The 18,708-nt window shown below is 45.5% G+C and overlaps 1 protein-coding gene across 2 annotated transcripts in view; it reads left to right on the top strand.

The window, feature by feature from the left end:
• The window catches only part of cdh8 (cadherin 8), an 80,583-nt gene extending 62,137 nt beyond the window's left edge, over nucleotides 1-18,446 (top strand). Inside the window, exons 7-12 of one of the 2 annotated variants that reach the window (XM_037488740.2) lie at nucleotides 4,387-4,634; nucleotides 10,888-11,024; nucleotides 13,217-13,338; nucleotides 14,071-14,188; nucleotides 16,955-17,206; nucleotides 17,376-18,446. In XM_037488740.2, coding sequence (XP_037344637.2) covers nucleotides 4,387-4,634; nucleotides 10,888-11,024; nucleotides 13,217-13,338; nucleotides 14,071-14,188; nucleotides 16,955-17,206; nucleotides 17,376-17,863 — 1,365 coding nt within the window. In that variant the 3' untranslated portion in view covers nucleotides 17,864-18,446. Of the gene's footprint in view, nucleotides 1-4,386; nucleotides 4,635-10,887; nucleotides 11,025-13,216; nucleotides 13,339-14,070; nucleotides 14,189-16,954; nucleotides 17,207-17,369 lie in introns of both variants that reach the window. The other variant, XM_037488731.2, reaches the window with a different exon arrangement.
• Nucleotides 18,447-18,708: the final 262 nt, after the last annotated feature.

The raw sequence follows: 18,708 nt of genomic DNA, 5'->3' as shown, positions 1-18,708 counted from the left end.
TTTATATTCCCGCCTGTTTTAGTCGTCTCGGCTGGAGGCGACGTTATTAATCGCTCTGAACATTGGTTCGGTTCCTTTTTTTTGCCGACACCCACATTGCCATCACCATAAGGAGCAGATGGACTACACCTAAAGCTGTATGTTGTGTTTTCTGTGATCCGAACACATTCGCATGTGAGAGCTGCACTGCTCCACCGCTGGCACCAAAAGCAATGTCAGTGAAGCAGTTGCTGCTTAATTGCTTTGCTTGCGAGAGCATTAGTACTAGCGGTCCCTAAAAGAAAATACATTGCTCATTAAATTTGTTCGGGACCTTCCCCCGTGTGTTTGGTCCTGAGGAAAACAAGCTAGCGACATCCGTGTCACAAAACTCCAATCTCTAACCTTGAGGCAAACACATTAGCGTTTAATGGCATGGTGCAACGTCATGTCGGTGAAGTGCTTGCATCAATAACGCATTCATTAAGCCCATGTTGAAGTGTGACCGTGGCACATGTTCTGCTGCTCATGGAATCGGAGAATTTTACTTGTTTTTTTTTTTACACGGCTTCACCGTGTAACACGTTTTCAGGTGTGCAGCAGGATGCATATTTCCTGCAGGATGAAAGCCATGAAGGTTTCACTCTGGTTACCCTTGCTTAGCTTTAAACATTTAAAGGAACCAAACCTATATTTTCTAAAATAAGTGTGGATTTTGCAAGAATAGAGGCAAGCCGCACCCGTGCAATTTTGAACGCGTGGCACCAAAGAAACCACCGCTGCTGTTCGCATATTTATGTATTCTATATTCTGAGTCTAAAGGTGCTCGACTCGCATGAGGATTTCTGTATGTATTGAATCACGTGTGATTTATGGATGGGGCGTTCCAAAGTCCTGAGTCCTGCTTGGTTCAGTGTGCGGAGGGGATGAGCTGTGCTATCACTCAAAACGTGGCCCCGCCATTGTGTTGTGATGTAAAATGACATTACCCCAAGGACATGTGGTGTGACTTTGTCAGAGTGTGAACAATGAACTGTGTGGGAGGCAGAATGCAGAAGATGCTCAGGCTGTCTGCCGCAGCGCAGGAGAACAAACTGGACGCCGAGTCATGCTGTCGCCAAGCAAATGTCAAAATGTGTTAGTCTTTTAGGCAACCTCCACTTCCGTGTCCCGGGGAAGGAGCTCCCATCAGCCCCCTCACTGTTTCCAGCTCTGAGCTTTTGGTCTCTCGTGAGAGCAGCGGGCGTTGGACCACTCGCTGTTTCAGCAGCGGCTCTCGTTTGAGATGAGCTTCTTTTGTTCCTTCTCCTCGCCGGTGCATGTGTGTGTTTTTTTTTGTTTTTTTGTCTTTGTCCAGCCCGGGATAACGTTAGAAACGACTTTGGCGTCAATTCATTTCCCTGTGTGACGGATGCACACCGTTGGGGGAGACGGAACGTGAAATTCAAACAATTCAAGTTCCCGCGGCGGGGAGACTAGAACACATTTACCCGACCACGGTGGGAGGAGCCCCAACCCGGAGCCAGATTCGTCGGCCGCTTTAAGCTTTTTATCTGCCGCGCCTCAGGCCCGTCCGGGGAGGCTGGTGGGATGCTGAGCTTTCACAACCCCCCCCCCCCCCCCTCCCCCCTCTCCCCCATCCCGACCCCCCCGAGGCTGAACTTTGAAGTCTCTCAATGACCTGTGTGTGCGCACTGATTTGATGCTCAAAAATGACACAGCGAGGGGGAATGGGGGGGTTTGGTAACGCGGTGGAAACTGGGATGGCTGCTGTTCCCGGGGAGGATTGACGCCTTGTTCAGTTCAGCCGTCTTGGTTACAGGGACCACAAATATAATTTAAACCTTGACTCCAATGTGTCTGGTACGAAGTTCAAATGTCTTTCTTTTGCACTCTTGAATCTCTGAAGAGACAGCGGAGGCACCATGCACATGAATAAAAATCAAAGTGTCTCTCCCCGGATTGCTTATTCAAAGAGCTGTGTGCGTTTATTGAATTAATAATATGTACGGGTCAAAAATATGAGTTGTGTTCTTATTCCATTTGGGTAGGCCATTATACAAAATGTAAGTCTTTTATTTTCACACCGTAATTGAAATAACTAATCAAACTTAACTAAGCTCATCAGAGAAACTGTTAATAACTGTTTTCTTTGGACCTTAAGAATGGATTTGGTGTAATTAAATATAGCGGCAACAGTGTTACACCCCCCCCACCCCCCCGCCCCCCTCTCTCTCTCCTCGCTGCTAGGACAAATGTAATGAGTTGCTTATACATGCTGCCAAGTGTGAATAAATTTTCTTCATGAGGGGCAAGCCAATTTCCCTGGAATTTAACAGACTTATTTAAATATGACAAAGTCTTATAAAAAAAAAAAACACAAACAATTGCATATGGTTATATAAAAAAATGACAAAATAACTGACAGTCAGCATGTGGTCACACGTCAGTTTGAGGACTGGCACATATTTTTGGTCCTTGTTATTTTTACAGGTGCATTTTCAGTACACCTGAAGGATAAAGGTTACAATGAACTTTTTCCCAAATTGAAAACTTTTTGCGCAAGGTCAAAACACAAAGTTTAAAAAGTTTATACTTTTAAGCTACTCTGCTTCATGTTTTTTTTACTCTAAACGGACCATGATTTCCTAAATAAACATGTGGTTTTGAAGTAGACAGCAAAGACATGTACCCCAGGTGTGACACAACTCCAAAACAGATGTCGTTCTGCTGGAAGTCTGTGTTTCAGTGTTAATGCTTCTTGCGATGATGCAGCTGTAATTCGAGAACAAATCCCATTTTTGTGCGTTTTCCAGCAGCCAACTCCCAGTGTTGCTCAGGCATGCAGCAGCTGTAGGAAAATAAAACTTGAAATTAAGCACATGAAAAGAAAAGTGGCAGCTAAGCCTCTGCTGGAAACCAACCAGTTAAACTGGTGTTTCAACCAAATACTAATTAATTTCCACACAATCATTTTGACTATGCAGCCACAATCTCATACAGGCCCTTACTCTACCGCTACCCTCTGAATTGAAGTGTAATCCATTGGCCCAAGGTCCAGCGACGCTATGTCCCCTCTCAGCACGGATGGCAGGATCAGAGAGAGGGGATCGAATGGAGGAGGCGTAGGGGGTGGGAGGGGGGCGTCATAACGAAAGTGTTTGCAATTGCTTCTCCGATCATGGAGTAGTGGGGCTTGGAGAGGCTTCAGGGCTGACTGCTAGCGCCGTTGATGCCAGGAGTACAGTGTTCCAAGCCCCCCCCCCCCACACACACACAGCTGGACCTCCCCGTGTCCTGCACCCGCCTCTGACCTGAGAGTCAGTTTCTCTATCCCTCCCCCTCTTTCTTAAAATGAATACATTTCCCGCCGCTCGCCTAGCTCCTCGTAGCGCTCTTCTATCTCCCCGAGCCAGCTCCTACCCCCTCAAGCGGCAAGTCCCACTTTTGATTTTCCTATAAATCCCTGTTATGGAGCGTGGAAGTGACTTGATCCCATTATTCTCGTAGCATGAGTGCGACCCGAGGTGATACCGAATAAAATTGTGACAGTCTGGGGTGTCCTTTGAGACGCCAAGAGACTAAAATTGAGACTTTTAAATATCAACGATGCGCCATCTGTAAAGTAAATACTGCATAGCAATTGAAAATCAGCGATTAAAGAGATATTTCAGTCACTGCACTCAGAGTCCTGTCTAACAACTTTGGATTGGAAATTACATTGTTTTGATTGAGCACCTGTTCCACGTGAGCTGGATGTGAAAGTTCTAGGAAATCTCTAGAATTATGACGGCCCAATTATTTTTGATTGAAAACTTAGTGCTGAACAGTAAAACGTGATCACTCATCTCAGCTCGGGGTATTGTAGCCAAATGCATTGATGTTTGCCTATTAACACTAGGGCGGGTGCCACATTTAGACCTACTTAAATCTTACACAATGATGCTTTTAATTCGACATTAAAGGAAATCAAACAGCTAAATTGGCATCAATGCAAATGCAATTTTTTTTCTTTGAGAAGATGCAAATGTATTTAACAAAATATACCAATGTATCTAAAGTAACTGCATAACTTTTGTTATGCAAAATGGCTGTTTTTGTAATGTCATTTTTCTCCAAGGTTAAGCTTTCAGTTTTAAATGGAATCAAATGTACTCATCATTCACCCATTCACACACCGCTAACATGTAAGGTTCGAGTTGCACATTGGGACTATTGAACATCACAACATTCACACACCGTAGGCAATGTTGAGAGTGAAATTTGGGGTGTCTTTAGTACAAATCGACATGGAATAGTGGAGCCGGGATCCAACTGAATGTTTTCACAAGTGGATTTTTTATACCTCTGATCTCGACTCGTCCAGACACCAGATAGTACCTCTGCTCTCCTCTCCTTGTCCTACAGCCAATCGACTACGAGAGCAAGAGAGCCTACACCCTGAGAGTGGAGGCCACCAACGTGCGCTCCGAGCCCAGCGGCGGCGGGCCCTTCAAAGACACGGCTACAGTAAAGGTTGTGGTGGAGGACTCGGACGAACCGCCGGTTTTCCTCAAACCCGTGTACGTGCTGGAAGTGAACGAGAACGCCCCCGTCAACACAGTCATAGGGACGGTCACAGCCAGGGATCCGGACTCTACTGGGAGCCTTGTCAGGTAGGAGGGGCGGATTCAGCTCCACCTTTACTGCTCGACCATAAACGGCCTTGACTGGACGGAGCTCGATTGGGTGGGAAGAAAACTTAAGAGCAAAAGGAAGGGCGGAGGAGTACAGGTTAACAATGGGTCCTTTCACATTATAATGAGTCGTTTTAATAAAAGGGTTCACACCGAGGCGTCCAATTAAATCGCTTCGTGCCTGTGACCTCTGGAGAGACGATGGTGGTGTCTTCCGCAGCGAAGAGGCTACCCGATGATTGCTCTCATTTCCACAGATGCACACAAAAGAAAAAAAGAAAAAGACAGGAGATTATGAGTTCGAGGCAAGGTAACTTTTTTGCTTTCAATGCGTGACCAGTGCCGCTATATTCTCCCCTTGTGTGACTTCTACTTGGAAATACCACAAGGGCACCTTGAGGATAGGTTATACAGGCAATTTCCTCTCCCTCCATCTTGGCATTTCATTAATTCTCAAGCGACTTGCTGACCGCATTCCCGCAAAAACACTCAACAGGTTGTGTGTAATTGCATGCCAAACAGGGAGCAGACTGCTTTCGTAGATTGACTGAGGCTATAGAACATGGCTGGTTTATTCTACCTCTCTCTTTTTCTCTTTTCTGGTGGCATCCCTCATGTTTACTGATGAGACTGCCAGAAGGAATTGAGCCCAGAGGTTGCATGATGTCACTCCCCTGGTAAAAAGAGAAGTACATTTCGCGTGTAATGACGCTTCTCTGGGTTCTTTGTGCGTGTCACAGAGTTCCTGTGTGCGTTGGCCAAGTCTGTTTGTTGGAGGGACATGCAGACACCTGGTCATTCAGTTAATACATGTTAAAGTAAAAAGTGGTCGACATAACGAACAAATGATTAAAGTAGATGCATCATCTTTATGAATGTAAAATTCATTAGCCCTCTGATCATTGCAGCTCTAAATGTAGTACATCCCTGGGACATAACACGACATAATGAAGGAGATGGCAAACCTGTCACGAGCCAAATGCAGACATTTCCGTTTTCGCACCGTTATTCCATGAATACATTTCACCATTCTCCCGTCAATCCAGCAGAAGCGCAGAAGGTCCCGGGTTGATGATGTGAAAGGATTTCTTAGGTACTGGCAAAACCACTAAAAGATTGTGTTTTGTGTTCAAATAATGGCCGCGTGAACTGTAACATCATAGTGTGAATAAATCATGGATACACTTTGCGGACATTCTGCAAAAGTACAATGTACAATGTCCCAAAGTCTGAGCTGGATATTTGCAAGATATGAAGTGGTTAAAAGTCCATGTGTGTCACTATATTTAATAATCTCACAATGTTTAGTAGGTGGCTGCATCTATAGTAATCTGTAAGTTATTCTCCTTTAGTGCATTATTGAGTGGAAATGTCACTAAATTATGAATGAGGCCGCTCGCAGATGGCAGTACGCAGCTGACGTGATGTCTTCGCACATTTCTTGCTGTGACACCGAACTGATATTTAACATCCCGTATCGGACACTTTGAGCGTGATGCAGTGCGGACAAACTCGTACTCTGTACATCTTCAAACATTAGGTCGCTCACCTTTCTCTCTCTCTCTCTCTCTCTCTCTTCTTCTTTCTCCCTCTTTTGCCCCGAGGTCATTCGCTTACACTCACAGTGTTCATTATGCTTTTAATCACCAATTTCACAACTCTGTGGAGAAGTCAGAACAATGGATTGTTGCTTAAGGGCTTTCTGTGACTCTCTGGGCTCCAAATAAGAACAGAGCATTTTTGATGAAGTGCTAAAAGAACTGTTGGATTATTTTATTACATTCATCCTTAAGCTTTCAATTCTATTTCATGAGAGACAGAGGAGAAAGTTGTAAGTGGCCGGTAGAACGCTGCATTATTCATCTGCCACCGGATCAGCAAGGATTACACAAACAGGCCTAAACGTTTGAATGCCAGTTTGCATTTTGTCACAACACTTTGCCTCAGTGCTGTGACAAAATGCAACCCCCCCCCCCCTGATAATCTTCAAGATAAGCGTGATCTTTCAAAGATCTCAAGTGGTTTTTTTCCTGTGGCGGATGAGATGAAGCAAACCATTGTTAAGGAGGGCTTACTGTAAGATGATGCATCACCAAAGACCATTTGATTTCCCGTAGCATCTGTGGCCGCCTGTGACTCAGAGATTTGTGTTGATGAAATGATTGCAGTGTGGGAGATTTTATACGGGCTAACAGTACGGCCTCTTACATGCTATTCGGAATGTAAAGTCTGGACGAAAGCCTCACCAGATAATACGCCAAATAATTTGATTTTCAGGATGGGTTTGTTTGCAGTGTACACAGGGCTGCAATTCTCTTCATTATTATGATTAAATAATTGATCATTTGATCTTCAAAGCTTTAGTTTTCATTAGAAAATCACAAAAAGGTGGCGTGTTGAAATGTCTTGTTTCTAAGCACTAAGATGTTTCGTTTGCATTTGTAAGACGCAATCAGTGAATCATCCCACTGGAGAATCTTTTTGATTTTACTAGGATTAAACATTTATTAAAGTAGCTCTTAATAACTTTCCTGATAAACGACTCATCGATTTTAGGTCTTTTATATATTGTGTTAGGTTTTTTTGTTGAAAAAACACATGCTTTTTTTTGCTGCAAACTAATTATTTGGTCAACTTATATACATCTATACATACATTCTGTACATTTTACCGATCCATCCAAAGAACTGGTGAAAAAGAATCAATTCTTGTAAACTATAGCACACGTGTCAGTTAACATAGCAGTTTGTTCATGCCTCAACAGTAAATCTACTCGGCCTGCGTTTTTCCTCCTCCCCACTGTCTCGTTTTTTCTCCTCCTCTGTAACTTTCTTTTTTAAAGATCGGTGAGAGACAGAATTGCCCAAAAAAGACATCTGTAGTCAGGCATGGTGGATCTATAGTGGAGGAGCGGCAGCAGACTTTCTCTCCTCACCACCATGTGAACGAGCTCTCCATCTAGACCCCCCCCCACTCCCCCCCACCCGCCTTCCCCTTTCGGCCGGACCGGACTGAACCAGTCAAAAGCACTCGGGGCGAGTGCTCTGGTGTGCCGCCATGTCCTCTGCACTCAGGAGACAAACAGCCCCTTAGCTGTACTTAATGCATCCAACCAACCAGCATTTCAGGTGCATTCCCTGAAAATGCTGCCTCCCTATTGCCTCTCTCTCTGGAGCCTGTGCGCTGTCCTTTTTCTACCTGACTGATCACGAATAAAAAGCACCGTGACATCTGGCAGTCACCGTGGCTGTCTGACACCAACTGCTGTTTCATAGGATAGAACACAGCAACAGTGTTTTAGTCCACAATATTGATGCTGTGAAAAGCAGTGCCAGCCCCCCCCCCCCCCACCTCCTTTCTTCTTTCGTCTGTTTTTGTAGAGGGAAATAGAAATGGGATTCTTTAAAGCTTGCTTCTTACTGCAGGCTTCCTTATGTTGGCTCTAACACGCTGCTTAAATATGAACTGTCATGTAAAGACACTCATTGGTTGTGAAATGAGTGGATATTAATGTCAAGGAGGCCTAATTTGCAACATTTTGCCTATTTTCTTATTGTGACTCTTAAGGAAAATCCCCTCCCCCGTTGGAGAGGCCGACCTTTACAAAATCTAAGGTTAAAACACGTGTGGTCAGCATTCAGGGGAATGCAAAAATGAGTTGTTACGCGCCGGTGGGATTGACCCACCGCAGAACAGAAAGGGATAAAACAGAGGTTATGGTGTTATGTAGAAGAAAGGAAAAAAAAACATGTATGTTCTCCATCTACAGACACTCAGTCACTCACATGTATTCACTCACACACGGAGATGGAACATAGTCCAAAAATCCTGAGCAGCGATGCCAACCGGGGACTAAAAAGAGAACAGCTCGCCACCCACAGAGACTCAAACGGAGAGGATGTCCTGGCTGCACCGTTTGATTGACGGCTGATCCGGGAGAGACTCAGCACCGAGACGCCGCGTCGACGCTCCGAAGGGCCGCAAATGAGTAGAGAAATGAATAATGATCCCACAGATTACAGCTCATGGTTATGCACAGAGCGTCCTCTGTCTCACTGATGCATTCTGATTAGCGTGTTATTGAGGTTGAATATATTCCGACGTCTGTTGCGTCAGTGGTGAGGACGCTTCGCTGCTTTCCAATATTCGCCACAAATATATTCGTCTGGATGTTTAACCGTTTGGACTGAAGTCGCCCCAGTGGTGTCTCAGAGGCTCGTGAAGAGCGAGGCCAAGCTGAAACTAGACGCCATGTACACACACACACACACACACACACACACACACACACGCACAAAAACACACACAGGTGACGCGTGAGCGTCTCCCATTTGCACACAAGCTCACATCACACTCCGGAAAAAACCACGCACGTACAACGCTGGGTATCATTTTTTTCCTCCACTTTTTTTTTTATTTGCTTTTAATTCTTTTCACATCACCCTGTCAGTTTGAGTGACAGGTGGCAGAACATTTCAGGGTCTGTCTCCTCGGTTCCACGTGAGGCTGTCAGAGTTTGACTGGGATCCACTCAGTCTGCAGCAGAGAGGCTGCTCCCAGGTGGGTTGCTGCTGTCTGCCTGTCTTGAAAGTGCCGTGCGTCTGCAGGGCAAAAAAGAGAAAGAGAGAGGATGCTGGTGTTGGGGGTGGTAGCGGCAGGGGTGGAGGGGGGGGGAGGGGAGTCCTCACGGACCTCTCCCAGCCCGGCGTCTAGAGGATTTTACACCATTTCATCTAAAAAATGGAAATGTCACGGCTCGGTACATCTCCCCAACAATTGGAATCTGGGCCAGTGGTTTATTTATTTAATTTCCTATCGTTGGTGTATAAGTAGCAATCGCCTTCATACAAAATTGTTATTGTGACTCCCCCCTCTCTTTGCTCTGTACCTCCCATTGAAAAAATGTAGGGTTCCTGCCAACAGGTCTACACCGATTGGGTCAGGCACTTCCACTGCGACATGGAACAGGGCCGAGGGGTTAGGAAGGAAGCAAGGGGAGCAGGGGGAGCAGGGGGAGAAAGGGGAGGAGGGAGGGCAAGGGGAACAGGGGAACAAGGGGAACAGGGAGGGCAAGGGGAGCAGGGGGAGCAGGGCGAACAGGAGAGTGGGCGGAGCAAGGGGAGCAGGGGAAGCAGTTCGCAGGCCGCCTGATGGCGGTGTAGGGAAGGAGACTGTAAGGAATTGAATTAGAAAAAGAGAGAAACTTTCCCACTGTTGTGTGTAAGCGGGGCGGAGACATTGTGAGGGGAAGATGCGACAGAGAGGCACAGCGAGAGAGATAAAAGGAACAGAGACACTTTGTCCTGGAGGCATGGAAACACTACGCCATGCGCAGCATAATGAGCTCACTTTGGCCCAGTGTTTTAGGTGAGTGGGATGTTTATGACAGTCACGCTTAATGGCAAGTTAAACGCGTGAAAGATGACCCACGCTGACAGGAGTCTTTTTTTTTTTTGTTAGTCTTGTGTGGGCTCATCCCAAGAATTGGCGTTACTCGTGCTGCGACATTAAAGGAGCAATTTTCACAGCTTCGGAATATTCTCTTTTATGTACATTCCAATTTCATACCCGCTGTTGTAGTATTTTTTTTGTTCTGCCGCTGTGTACTTAGCACTGTACAAGTCTCAAGCAGTCAGTGTGCCCCATGCATGCGGGGGTTGAGGAAGAACTTGAACGAAGAACGCCTCACAAGAGCGTGTGCTACTTCATTGACGAGGACCTAAAAACCTCCCCGGAGCTTTGAGAAAGCAAACAAACCATTTTGCCTAAGGTCACACGAGGTCACACGTAACAGGCCGGTCGTCGGTTCATCTCCATCACATCCATTATCCCCGCCCCCACCCACTGTGGTTCAAGCTCCTGTGTGACACAGTGCTGTCCTAACTCATTAATGCAAAGCCCGTGGGGGCCGTAGAGTGTTGACAGGTCCCAAACGGGGTTAAAAACACCTCATCCCTTACCCTGACACGACGCGCGCTAATGGTCTTTTTTTTTTACCTGCACGAGCTGTGATCTCTTTAGACCGTGTGAGGCTATAATGACCCCCCCCCCCCCTCTGCTTGTGCGAAAGCAGCAATTATTCCTCAGATGATTATTGATTTCCTACAGTTTGCACTGTGCAATAATCTACAGGTGTCTCTTTTGGTGGATAAGTGAGAGCCAGGACTTGCAGCACTGGTGGCTCGCCGAAGAGGCCCCGGCTCAGGGTTCTGACGACGGATTGTCTTCGCAGGTATTTCATCGATCGGCACACGGACCTGGAGAGGCAGTTCAACATCAACGTGGACGACGGGAAGATCACGCTGGCCAAACCGCTGGACCGCGAGACGGACATGTGGCACAACATCACGGTGACCGCCACCGAAGTCAGTAAGTGACCCCTGCTGACTCCGGCCTCTCCCGCTGTCTTTTGAAAACCGTCATACCATTGGACGTTTCCATTTAGAGGTAGGAAGAGCAGCTGGACCCGTACAATGTCTTTGACTTCTGAGCGGCTTGGCGGGTCGACTGACCTGCTACCCACAATTCTCTGTCCGACAGAATACAAAGAACACTTTGTAAGGCGGCGCCGGGGAATCGCTCCCCGTGTGGCACAAACAATTAAGCTTTGGAATCCACGGAGGCATTAACTACGTTCATTTGCTGAGTTTTGATTGAATTAAACAGCTCAGTAGTCAATTTGTGGGAGTGCGAGGAACATTAAGACGTATCAAATAAACAGTTTTAAAGACATGCTCCAGAGTAGATTGCTCCAACGCCAGCATCCATTACAGATTAAAGAACATCTGTGAACCGCGAAACTCACTGACTATGTAAAAATGTTGGAAACCGCTCCGACCATATGTACGGCTCTATTTGCATACAGATTGTTTCGGGGGGTCTGTATGTTGTGATAAAGCTTAATGTACCCCTTAAAGCTATTGGAATAGAAATGTACACAGCTTGTAAATTGTATTTTCCCCCCCCCCCTGTCCTCTCCGTCTCGCTCTCCTCCTCCCCCCCCCCCCCCCCCCCCCGGTGTCTCATCTTCCATCCGTCCCTTTCTTCCCCTAATCAAAGAAAACGCACATTAATTGTCGTGGTAAATGAAAGCCTAAGCGCTGTCACAATGTTTTTCTGGTAGCGGCCCAGTGGAGGAGTCATTTGATAAGCCTTGTCATTTTGTGCACCCATACGTTCCGAACTGTGGCTTGAGGTGACCTAATGGGAATTTGCCGAAATAAATCAGGCAGTTTTGGTCCTCTTCGCGGATTGCAGGGAAAGCCGATGTCTGCTCTGGTGTGAAGAGGAATAGCGACGTTGCCCCTTCTACCCTGATGCCATTTGCCACCCAAACGGAGGCGCGTTCCGCCGCCTCGCACCAGATGACATCTGACTAATCAGAGTGTTTTCCCTGTCTGCTGCTGGGGGGAAAGTCACTTTTGGAGGGGGCCAGGGGGGGGGCTGTGTACCTCTCTCCCTATGCCTTAATCCATCTATCACTGTCTATCAGACTGTCAATTTCCTCTCCCCACTGCTCACTTCTTCTTAAACTCATCTCTCAACCCGTCGATGTGTGTAGGGTTCAATTGAGATTTGAATAAAGAATAAGTAAACCCACCGATTTGGTTCTTTAAAAGTGCCAAATAAAAACTGAACTATTTGACTTTTGAAAGAAGAAAGTTCACTATACTAAAGTTTCATTCAGAGGCAACAAGTACCATAGTTCATTTTATTACAATCAGGAAGCATACAAAGCCATGAATATTCCTACCTCCGGATTTATCATATCATCTGCAATTGGCCTAAAAGGATCTTGGGAAAAATAAGTGAAACTCATTTTCTGCTAATGTAGATACTGCTCATTTTTAGGAACAGTTACTATGATTGAAAAGGCCCTATGACTCAATGACAAAAACTCCAAGGCCCTTCACTTGTAATTGGCCCTTCATTGGTCCAATAAGGTGACAGTTTAAGCCAAAAGATTAAATAAATCGATAGAATAGAAAACAAAAACACACCGGTGTCGTTGGACCCCCTGACACTGGGGCCCCATTAATACGTAATTGATTTTAAAGTTGCCATTTGAACTCCTGATTATCAAATACAACCGCTGATGGGGACACTCAAAAGGGACTGTCAATTAACAGTGATGAATAATTCCAATCAGAATCTAATCTAATTAAACAGCATTTTATTGTCTTTTTAAACTTCAGTTGTCAATGACTCATTAATATGCATGTTTTAACCCTCATGTTTTAAACATTACAGCGTACAGGGGATTTTTGAAAAGCACTTTAAATGGGATTTCTTTTTTTTTTTCCCTCTGTTGCCTTGAATACTGTTTCGCACCGCTGATACCAGCTGAAATGTAGATTGATGTGGCTTATCATCCGTCCTCCCATCAGCTCAGGAAATGAAGGGTGAAATAAAGATTGAAATAAAGGAAATTAAAACTAGGTCACAAAATTTACCTGGGATTTCATGTGTAACCTTGTTATTTTGTAAAGTTTATATTTAGCTTGTTTTCATGACCTCGCTCTCTCTCTCTCTCTTTATTCTTTTAATCTACTTCACACCAGGAAACCACAGTCAGATATCCAGAGCAATTGTGGCCATCAGAGTGATGGACATTAATGACAATGCCCCTGAATTTGCCACAGAATACGAGGCCTTCTTGTGTGAAAATGGAAAACCTGGACAGGTAAGGAAAGACTATTTCATTCATTGGACCAATGATATAGACATTTTTCTCTCTATCCCTTTCTTCCTGCATCTCACTCCTCTCCCGTAATGATTGCCTACAGTGAATTATGGCTTACCTATTTCACTGGGAAACCACAGAGGTGGGAGTAAAATACCCCCCCCCCGCCGCCACACACACACACACACACACACATCCAGCAACAGTCTTTCCTTGACAGCAAATGGGAAATGAGAGCAGTCAAGATTGATCGGAATGGATCATAATTCAATATGCCTTTCATGTCCACCTCCAGATGGCTCAATGCCTCCCCCAGCCAAAATATCTGGACAAGTACTTAGTATTCTCCTTCTCATCAATCGACCTCATTCAGGAGGCCTCTGTTTGTACAATCGGAAGCACTATTGAAAGGAGCCACAAAAAAAAAAAGAAACCGTCCTGCAGGGCCAGAATTCTAATTTACAATCATTCATAAAGACGTACTGCATGATAAGACCTATGATGGCAGATTAACAGATAGAGCCAGGAGCCTGAAAGTGTGCCAGACTAGACAGGACCTCATTGATAATAATCTCAAACTCCAGGAATGAATAGGGCATATATTTCATCAGTCGTGATCCAGCCAGTATTAGACTGAGGCAATCTGCGGCAGGAAAAACAGAGTAATGAATAGGCTGCCTCCAGTAATGACTTTGAGCCCTCCTCTGTATATCTTGTCGCATCTAAATGCAGGTGATCCAGACTGTCAGCGCGGTGGACAAAGACGACCCAATCCAGGGCCACTACTTTGACTATCGTCTCGTCCCGGAGATGCTCAACAACCCCAATTTCACCATCAAGAACAACCAAGGTGGCGACCTAATTCTGTAAATTTGTCCAATGCCTTTTCAGTTCTATCTCCAAGCGGCCCGTGTTAGCCGTGCTCGAGATGCAATCTGGTGGATCAGTGTAGATCACAATTAGCAGATGCGGAATTGTGTGGACACTAGCTTCTTTTTTACTGCCAAGTGCGTTTTGAGGGAAACTAAATGAACGGCACCCAAATGGCTTTTCCCGAGTAGTCTTGTAGCTCCGTGCATGGTGAGGTCCTAGGAGCTGGAATGCAGCACGGCAGATGGTGCTGAATTTATTTTCTAAATACTCAAATTGGTTTATTTACCCGTTTGTCTTCATTCCCCTTCTCCTGCCTCTTCTCCACAACCGGCTCGGAACAGGCTGTGTTCATGATGACATCGTGTAATGTTTTCAGCTTGGGGCAGATCATCTTCATATGGCAATAGCCTTCTGTTTCTGACTGAGGCCGCAGGCTAATTTACTGCAAGAGTCCATCAAATCAGGTCATCAAATGGACAAGCCCGTCTTTTGACCAACGTACGAAATCCTTTTTAATTGTGAAATAGGTACAAAAGCAGGCAGGTCATAAAATAATCCCAGGCAGTGACACATTTAGCAGTAACCAAAGGCACATTTGTTTGATTTCTTTCTGTCACACACATAAGAGTAGAAGTCAAATGTAAATGGGAGTTTAGCAGGCACAGGCTTGCTTTAAGGTACTCAGTATTAACAGCGGATCAACCTAAAAGCGCATTAAACGTGCATGTTCCTGAACCTTGCCCTTTTTCTTAAGAAGAGATTTAATAGTTTCTTAAGATGATTTTAACAGATAAACCCGCCACTGGAAAATGTTTCACACACTAAAAGCAAAAAAAAGAAAGCCATAATCTTTTCCAAATTTGCCTGAAACCACAGTAAATACCTGTTGTTGTTGTTGTTGTTGTTCAGCTCTCAATGCACACAGGGGCAACCATAGGTCCGTGGCATTGCTAATTCGAACTGAAAAAAAGAAGCTCCTTTGCACCGTATCCCCCGGGACTTCATGGACTATTTCTATATGAATCGGCAGCTGTGAGAGACACTTTAGTGTAAAGGGGTCAGGTTCCCGTGAGCCTCGGTGGCTTTCTTTTGTTTACGATGATTAGTCTAATAGCAGGGCTTGCACAGTGAAGAGGGTTACGGGCCGCCCACACCGAGGAAGACGGCTGAGGTTCTCGCCACGCTGCACGCAAGATATCGAGCTCCCTGACAAGGCTGCCTTCAGCAGGCGAGGTTGCGCTAGAGCAGAGCGGGCCATTGATTGAGACAACATGCTGCACTCGCTGCCGAGATAGAAATTGTGCTGAGCTCTTATACAGGAACTGTTGAACACAAACTCCTCAGCGACGAAATGCAGCCATGTCCTACTTTGCTCTGGTGACCACAACCCTGTGCTGGCTTATGTAGGTAAACGTCATTGCTACAAAGAGGGACACCACAGAGTCAGTTCAGTGACTTTAGCGCTCCTTTATCCTGAGGATAATGTGTCCGATTTTAGCATTCGATGGTAAATATAATTTGGAAACATATTTCAGGTTTCAAGGGAATCAAATAAATAAATCACAGGTCCGGCTGAAATATAACCTTGTGATGCTCTACAGAATTTCCTTTGATTGGTGACCAAAGGGGGAGGAAAGGGACTTAGCAGTACCAGTTGGTACAGAAAAAATATTTTGATGATCGTGGTTCAAATAATCTTAACAGACTTCTCATACGGTTGGTGACTCTTCTTCTGTCACTGCAGAAACCTCCTACATATTGAGTTATTAATAGCAAGAGAATGTATTTTTCTTGTACGTGGATGAGTAATATTTGAAATGTCCACCATTTTTTTTTTTCATCTGAATCCATCAGTCGCTAGATGACTTTTGATGTGCCCTTATATGAAAAAAGCCATAGAAAAGAGAGGTTATCGGTACAACTGTTTTTCTTTGAGAAAAAAAATGACGGGATTCAAAGGGAGATAACAGAGAGATTTTTCCTCTGCATTGCTGAATGATCCAAATAAAGACACTTTTGGTGCTCACAAAGCAGAGCGTACCACTTTGTGGGAGCGCTCATATGAAAATAAATCTCAGCATATGCTCACATGAATTACAGATCGCGCAAAGTAAATACTTCCATCATGTAGCATCCCGTCCTTTGATTAAGTTTGTTCCGTCAGCGCGGCCCGTCTCTCGATGGCACCAGATCCTCTCCCTGCTCGGTGCACCCTCAAGCAGAGGCAAAGGTCAGACCATTGGGAGTCTTGTACGTTTTCCATGAGATCAGCGGGGGTGGATTCTAATGTGGATGCAAGTGTTTGATAATGTGAGCAGGGTAAGGAGAGCCAGCTAATGAGCAGACAGCTTCACAGAAGTGGCATCAAAGAGCAGCTGGCACCTTTCTGGGTCGACATGTGCCATCTTCTAAGCCAGTGTCGCCTGCCGCGGTCCCTTCATTTCTTCAGCTTTTCAAAGGGCGGTGGAGCAGAGGGGGCGGTCGATTCCAGAATTTCCTCCAGAATTCCCAAATTGGACTGCCGAGAAGAGAAAAACAAGGGAGGGGGGTAAAAATCCACGGCACTGGAATGTGAGAATGCCAGAGTGGATAGTGACGATTGATGTTAAATTAGTTTACCGTCATGCTGCACTGATCTTCACAAGATATAATAATAGAAGTTCTGTCTGTCGCTAATATGAATAATACATTCATCTCTGACTTTACCTCTCTCTCTCTCTCTCTCTCTCTCTCTCTCTCACAGACAATTCAATCAGTGTTTTGGCCAAGCACGATACTTTCCGGCGACAGAAGCAGGAGATGTACTTTCTGCCAATCATTGTGACGGACAACGGCAACCCACCCATGAGCAGCACCAACACCTTGACCATTCGAGTGTGCGGGTGCAGTAAGGACGGCATTGTCCAGTCCTGCAACGTGGAGGCCTACGTCTTACCCATTGGTCTTAGCATGGGGGCTCTCATTGCCATCCTGGCCTGCATTATACTGCTGTTAGGTGAGGTATTTCTTTGTTGCGCTGTAATAACCGGGGCTTCACAGATGTACATTAAGTCCTTCGTAATGTCACCTCAACAGAGGATGTGCTTCCTTTTGTCAAAAACTTGACCTAGACTTCTTCTTCTTTCTTCCTTTTTTCTTTCCATCGGTCTTTCTGACAGTAATAGTAGTGCTTTTTGTGACCCTGAGGAGACACAAGAATGAGCCTCTGATTATTAAGGATGACGAGGATGTCAGGGAGAACATTATCCGCTACGATGACGAAGGAGGTGGCGAGGAGGACACGGAGGCCTTCGACATCGCCACGCTGCAGAACCCGGACGGCATCAACGGTTACCTGCCGCGCAAGGACATCAAGCCCGACTTGCAGTTCATGCCTCGTGCAGGCCAGCACTCGGGCCCGAACGGCGTGGATGTGGACGAATTCATCAATGTGCGGCTCCACGAGGCTGACAATGATCCCACGGCTCCGCCTTATGACTCCATCCAGATCTACGGCTACGAGGGTCGGGGATCCATGGCCGGCTCCCTCAGCTCGCTGGAGACAGCATCGTCGGACTCGGACCAGAACTATGACTATCTCAGGGAGTGGGGCCCGCGCTTTAGAAGACTTGGGGAGCTCTACTCTGTGGGCGAGAGCGACCGCGAGACCTGACCTTTGGTTTGTTAGGAAAAAAAAAGACCTTTCCGATTTCTTTTACGTCCACATACTTGTGTATCAAACGCTAGGGGGTTTGCTGGCTTTTAGAAACAGGTGTTTGAAAAAGAAAAAAAAAAATCTCCTTTTTGTATTCTTGTTAGAGTAAGGTATAGCAATCGCCATCCACTACGTCGAGCGCATTGTAATTGTTGAGCCGAACAATGTCTTTCCTAGGAGATCTATGATTCTTGTGGAGTGTATCTTAGATTTCGTTGTGGAGTGTCTAGCAGTGTTTTGGGTGTTAGTCATTTGCTGTGACTGCCGGTTGAGGAAAAACCCTGGGATCGCTGGTGGTTGCCCGATGAAAGGAACTCACGGATAACGCTGGGTTCTCTGAAGCTTGAGCAGACACTCCATGCTCCCTGGACAGCAACGCTGGACCTCAGGAGCTACAGAGGGACTCGCGTCTCCTTAAACCCACCCAGCCGATCGGTGTTGTGAGACGAAATGACGATGAAAAAGCAATATATGGTCTACATTAAAATGATGAATGTATGTGTGATTTGAAAAAAAAAAAAAAAAAAAGCAAAAAGACAAACCAGTATCGGCTTTAGGTGAATTTGTTAGCATTTGATATGTTCTCTGGTTGCCACCTTTATAAACTATAAAGCCCAGAGAGGCTTGCTTTATACAACTCTTTGTATTTACACGCTACACGGTGTGGGTCGCAAGTGTTACTAGCCTATAAAAGACTGACGTGAAGACAAAAAAGAGAAATGTAGAAAATCTGAGGCCTTCTTTTTACAGAAGCAACGTTAAATACAATTGTAATCTACTGAGTTTTTTTTGGACAAGTGATG

Source organism: Pungitius pungitius, chromosome 4 (genome assembly GCF_949316345.1).
Source record: "Pungitius pungitius chromosome 4, fPunPun2.1, whole genome shotgun sequence".
In the NCBI taxonomy this organism is placed as follows: Eukaryota; Metazoa; Chordata; class Actinopteri; order Perciformes; family Gasterosteidae; genus Pungitius; species Pungitius pungitius.
The sequence above is the reverse complement of the archived record's forward strand: the minus strand, read 5'-3'. Positions and strand labels throughout refer to the sequence as shown.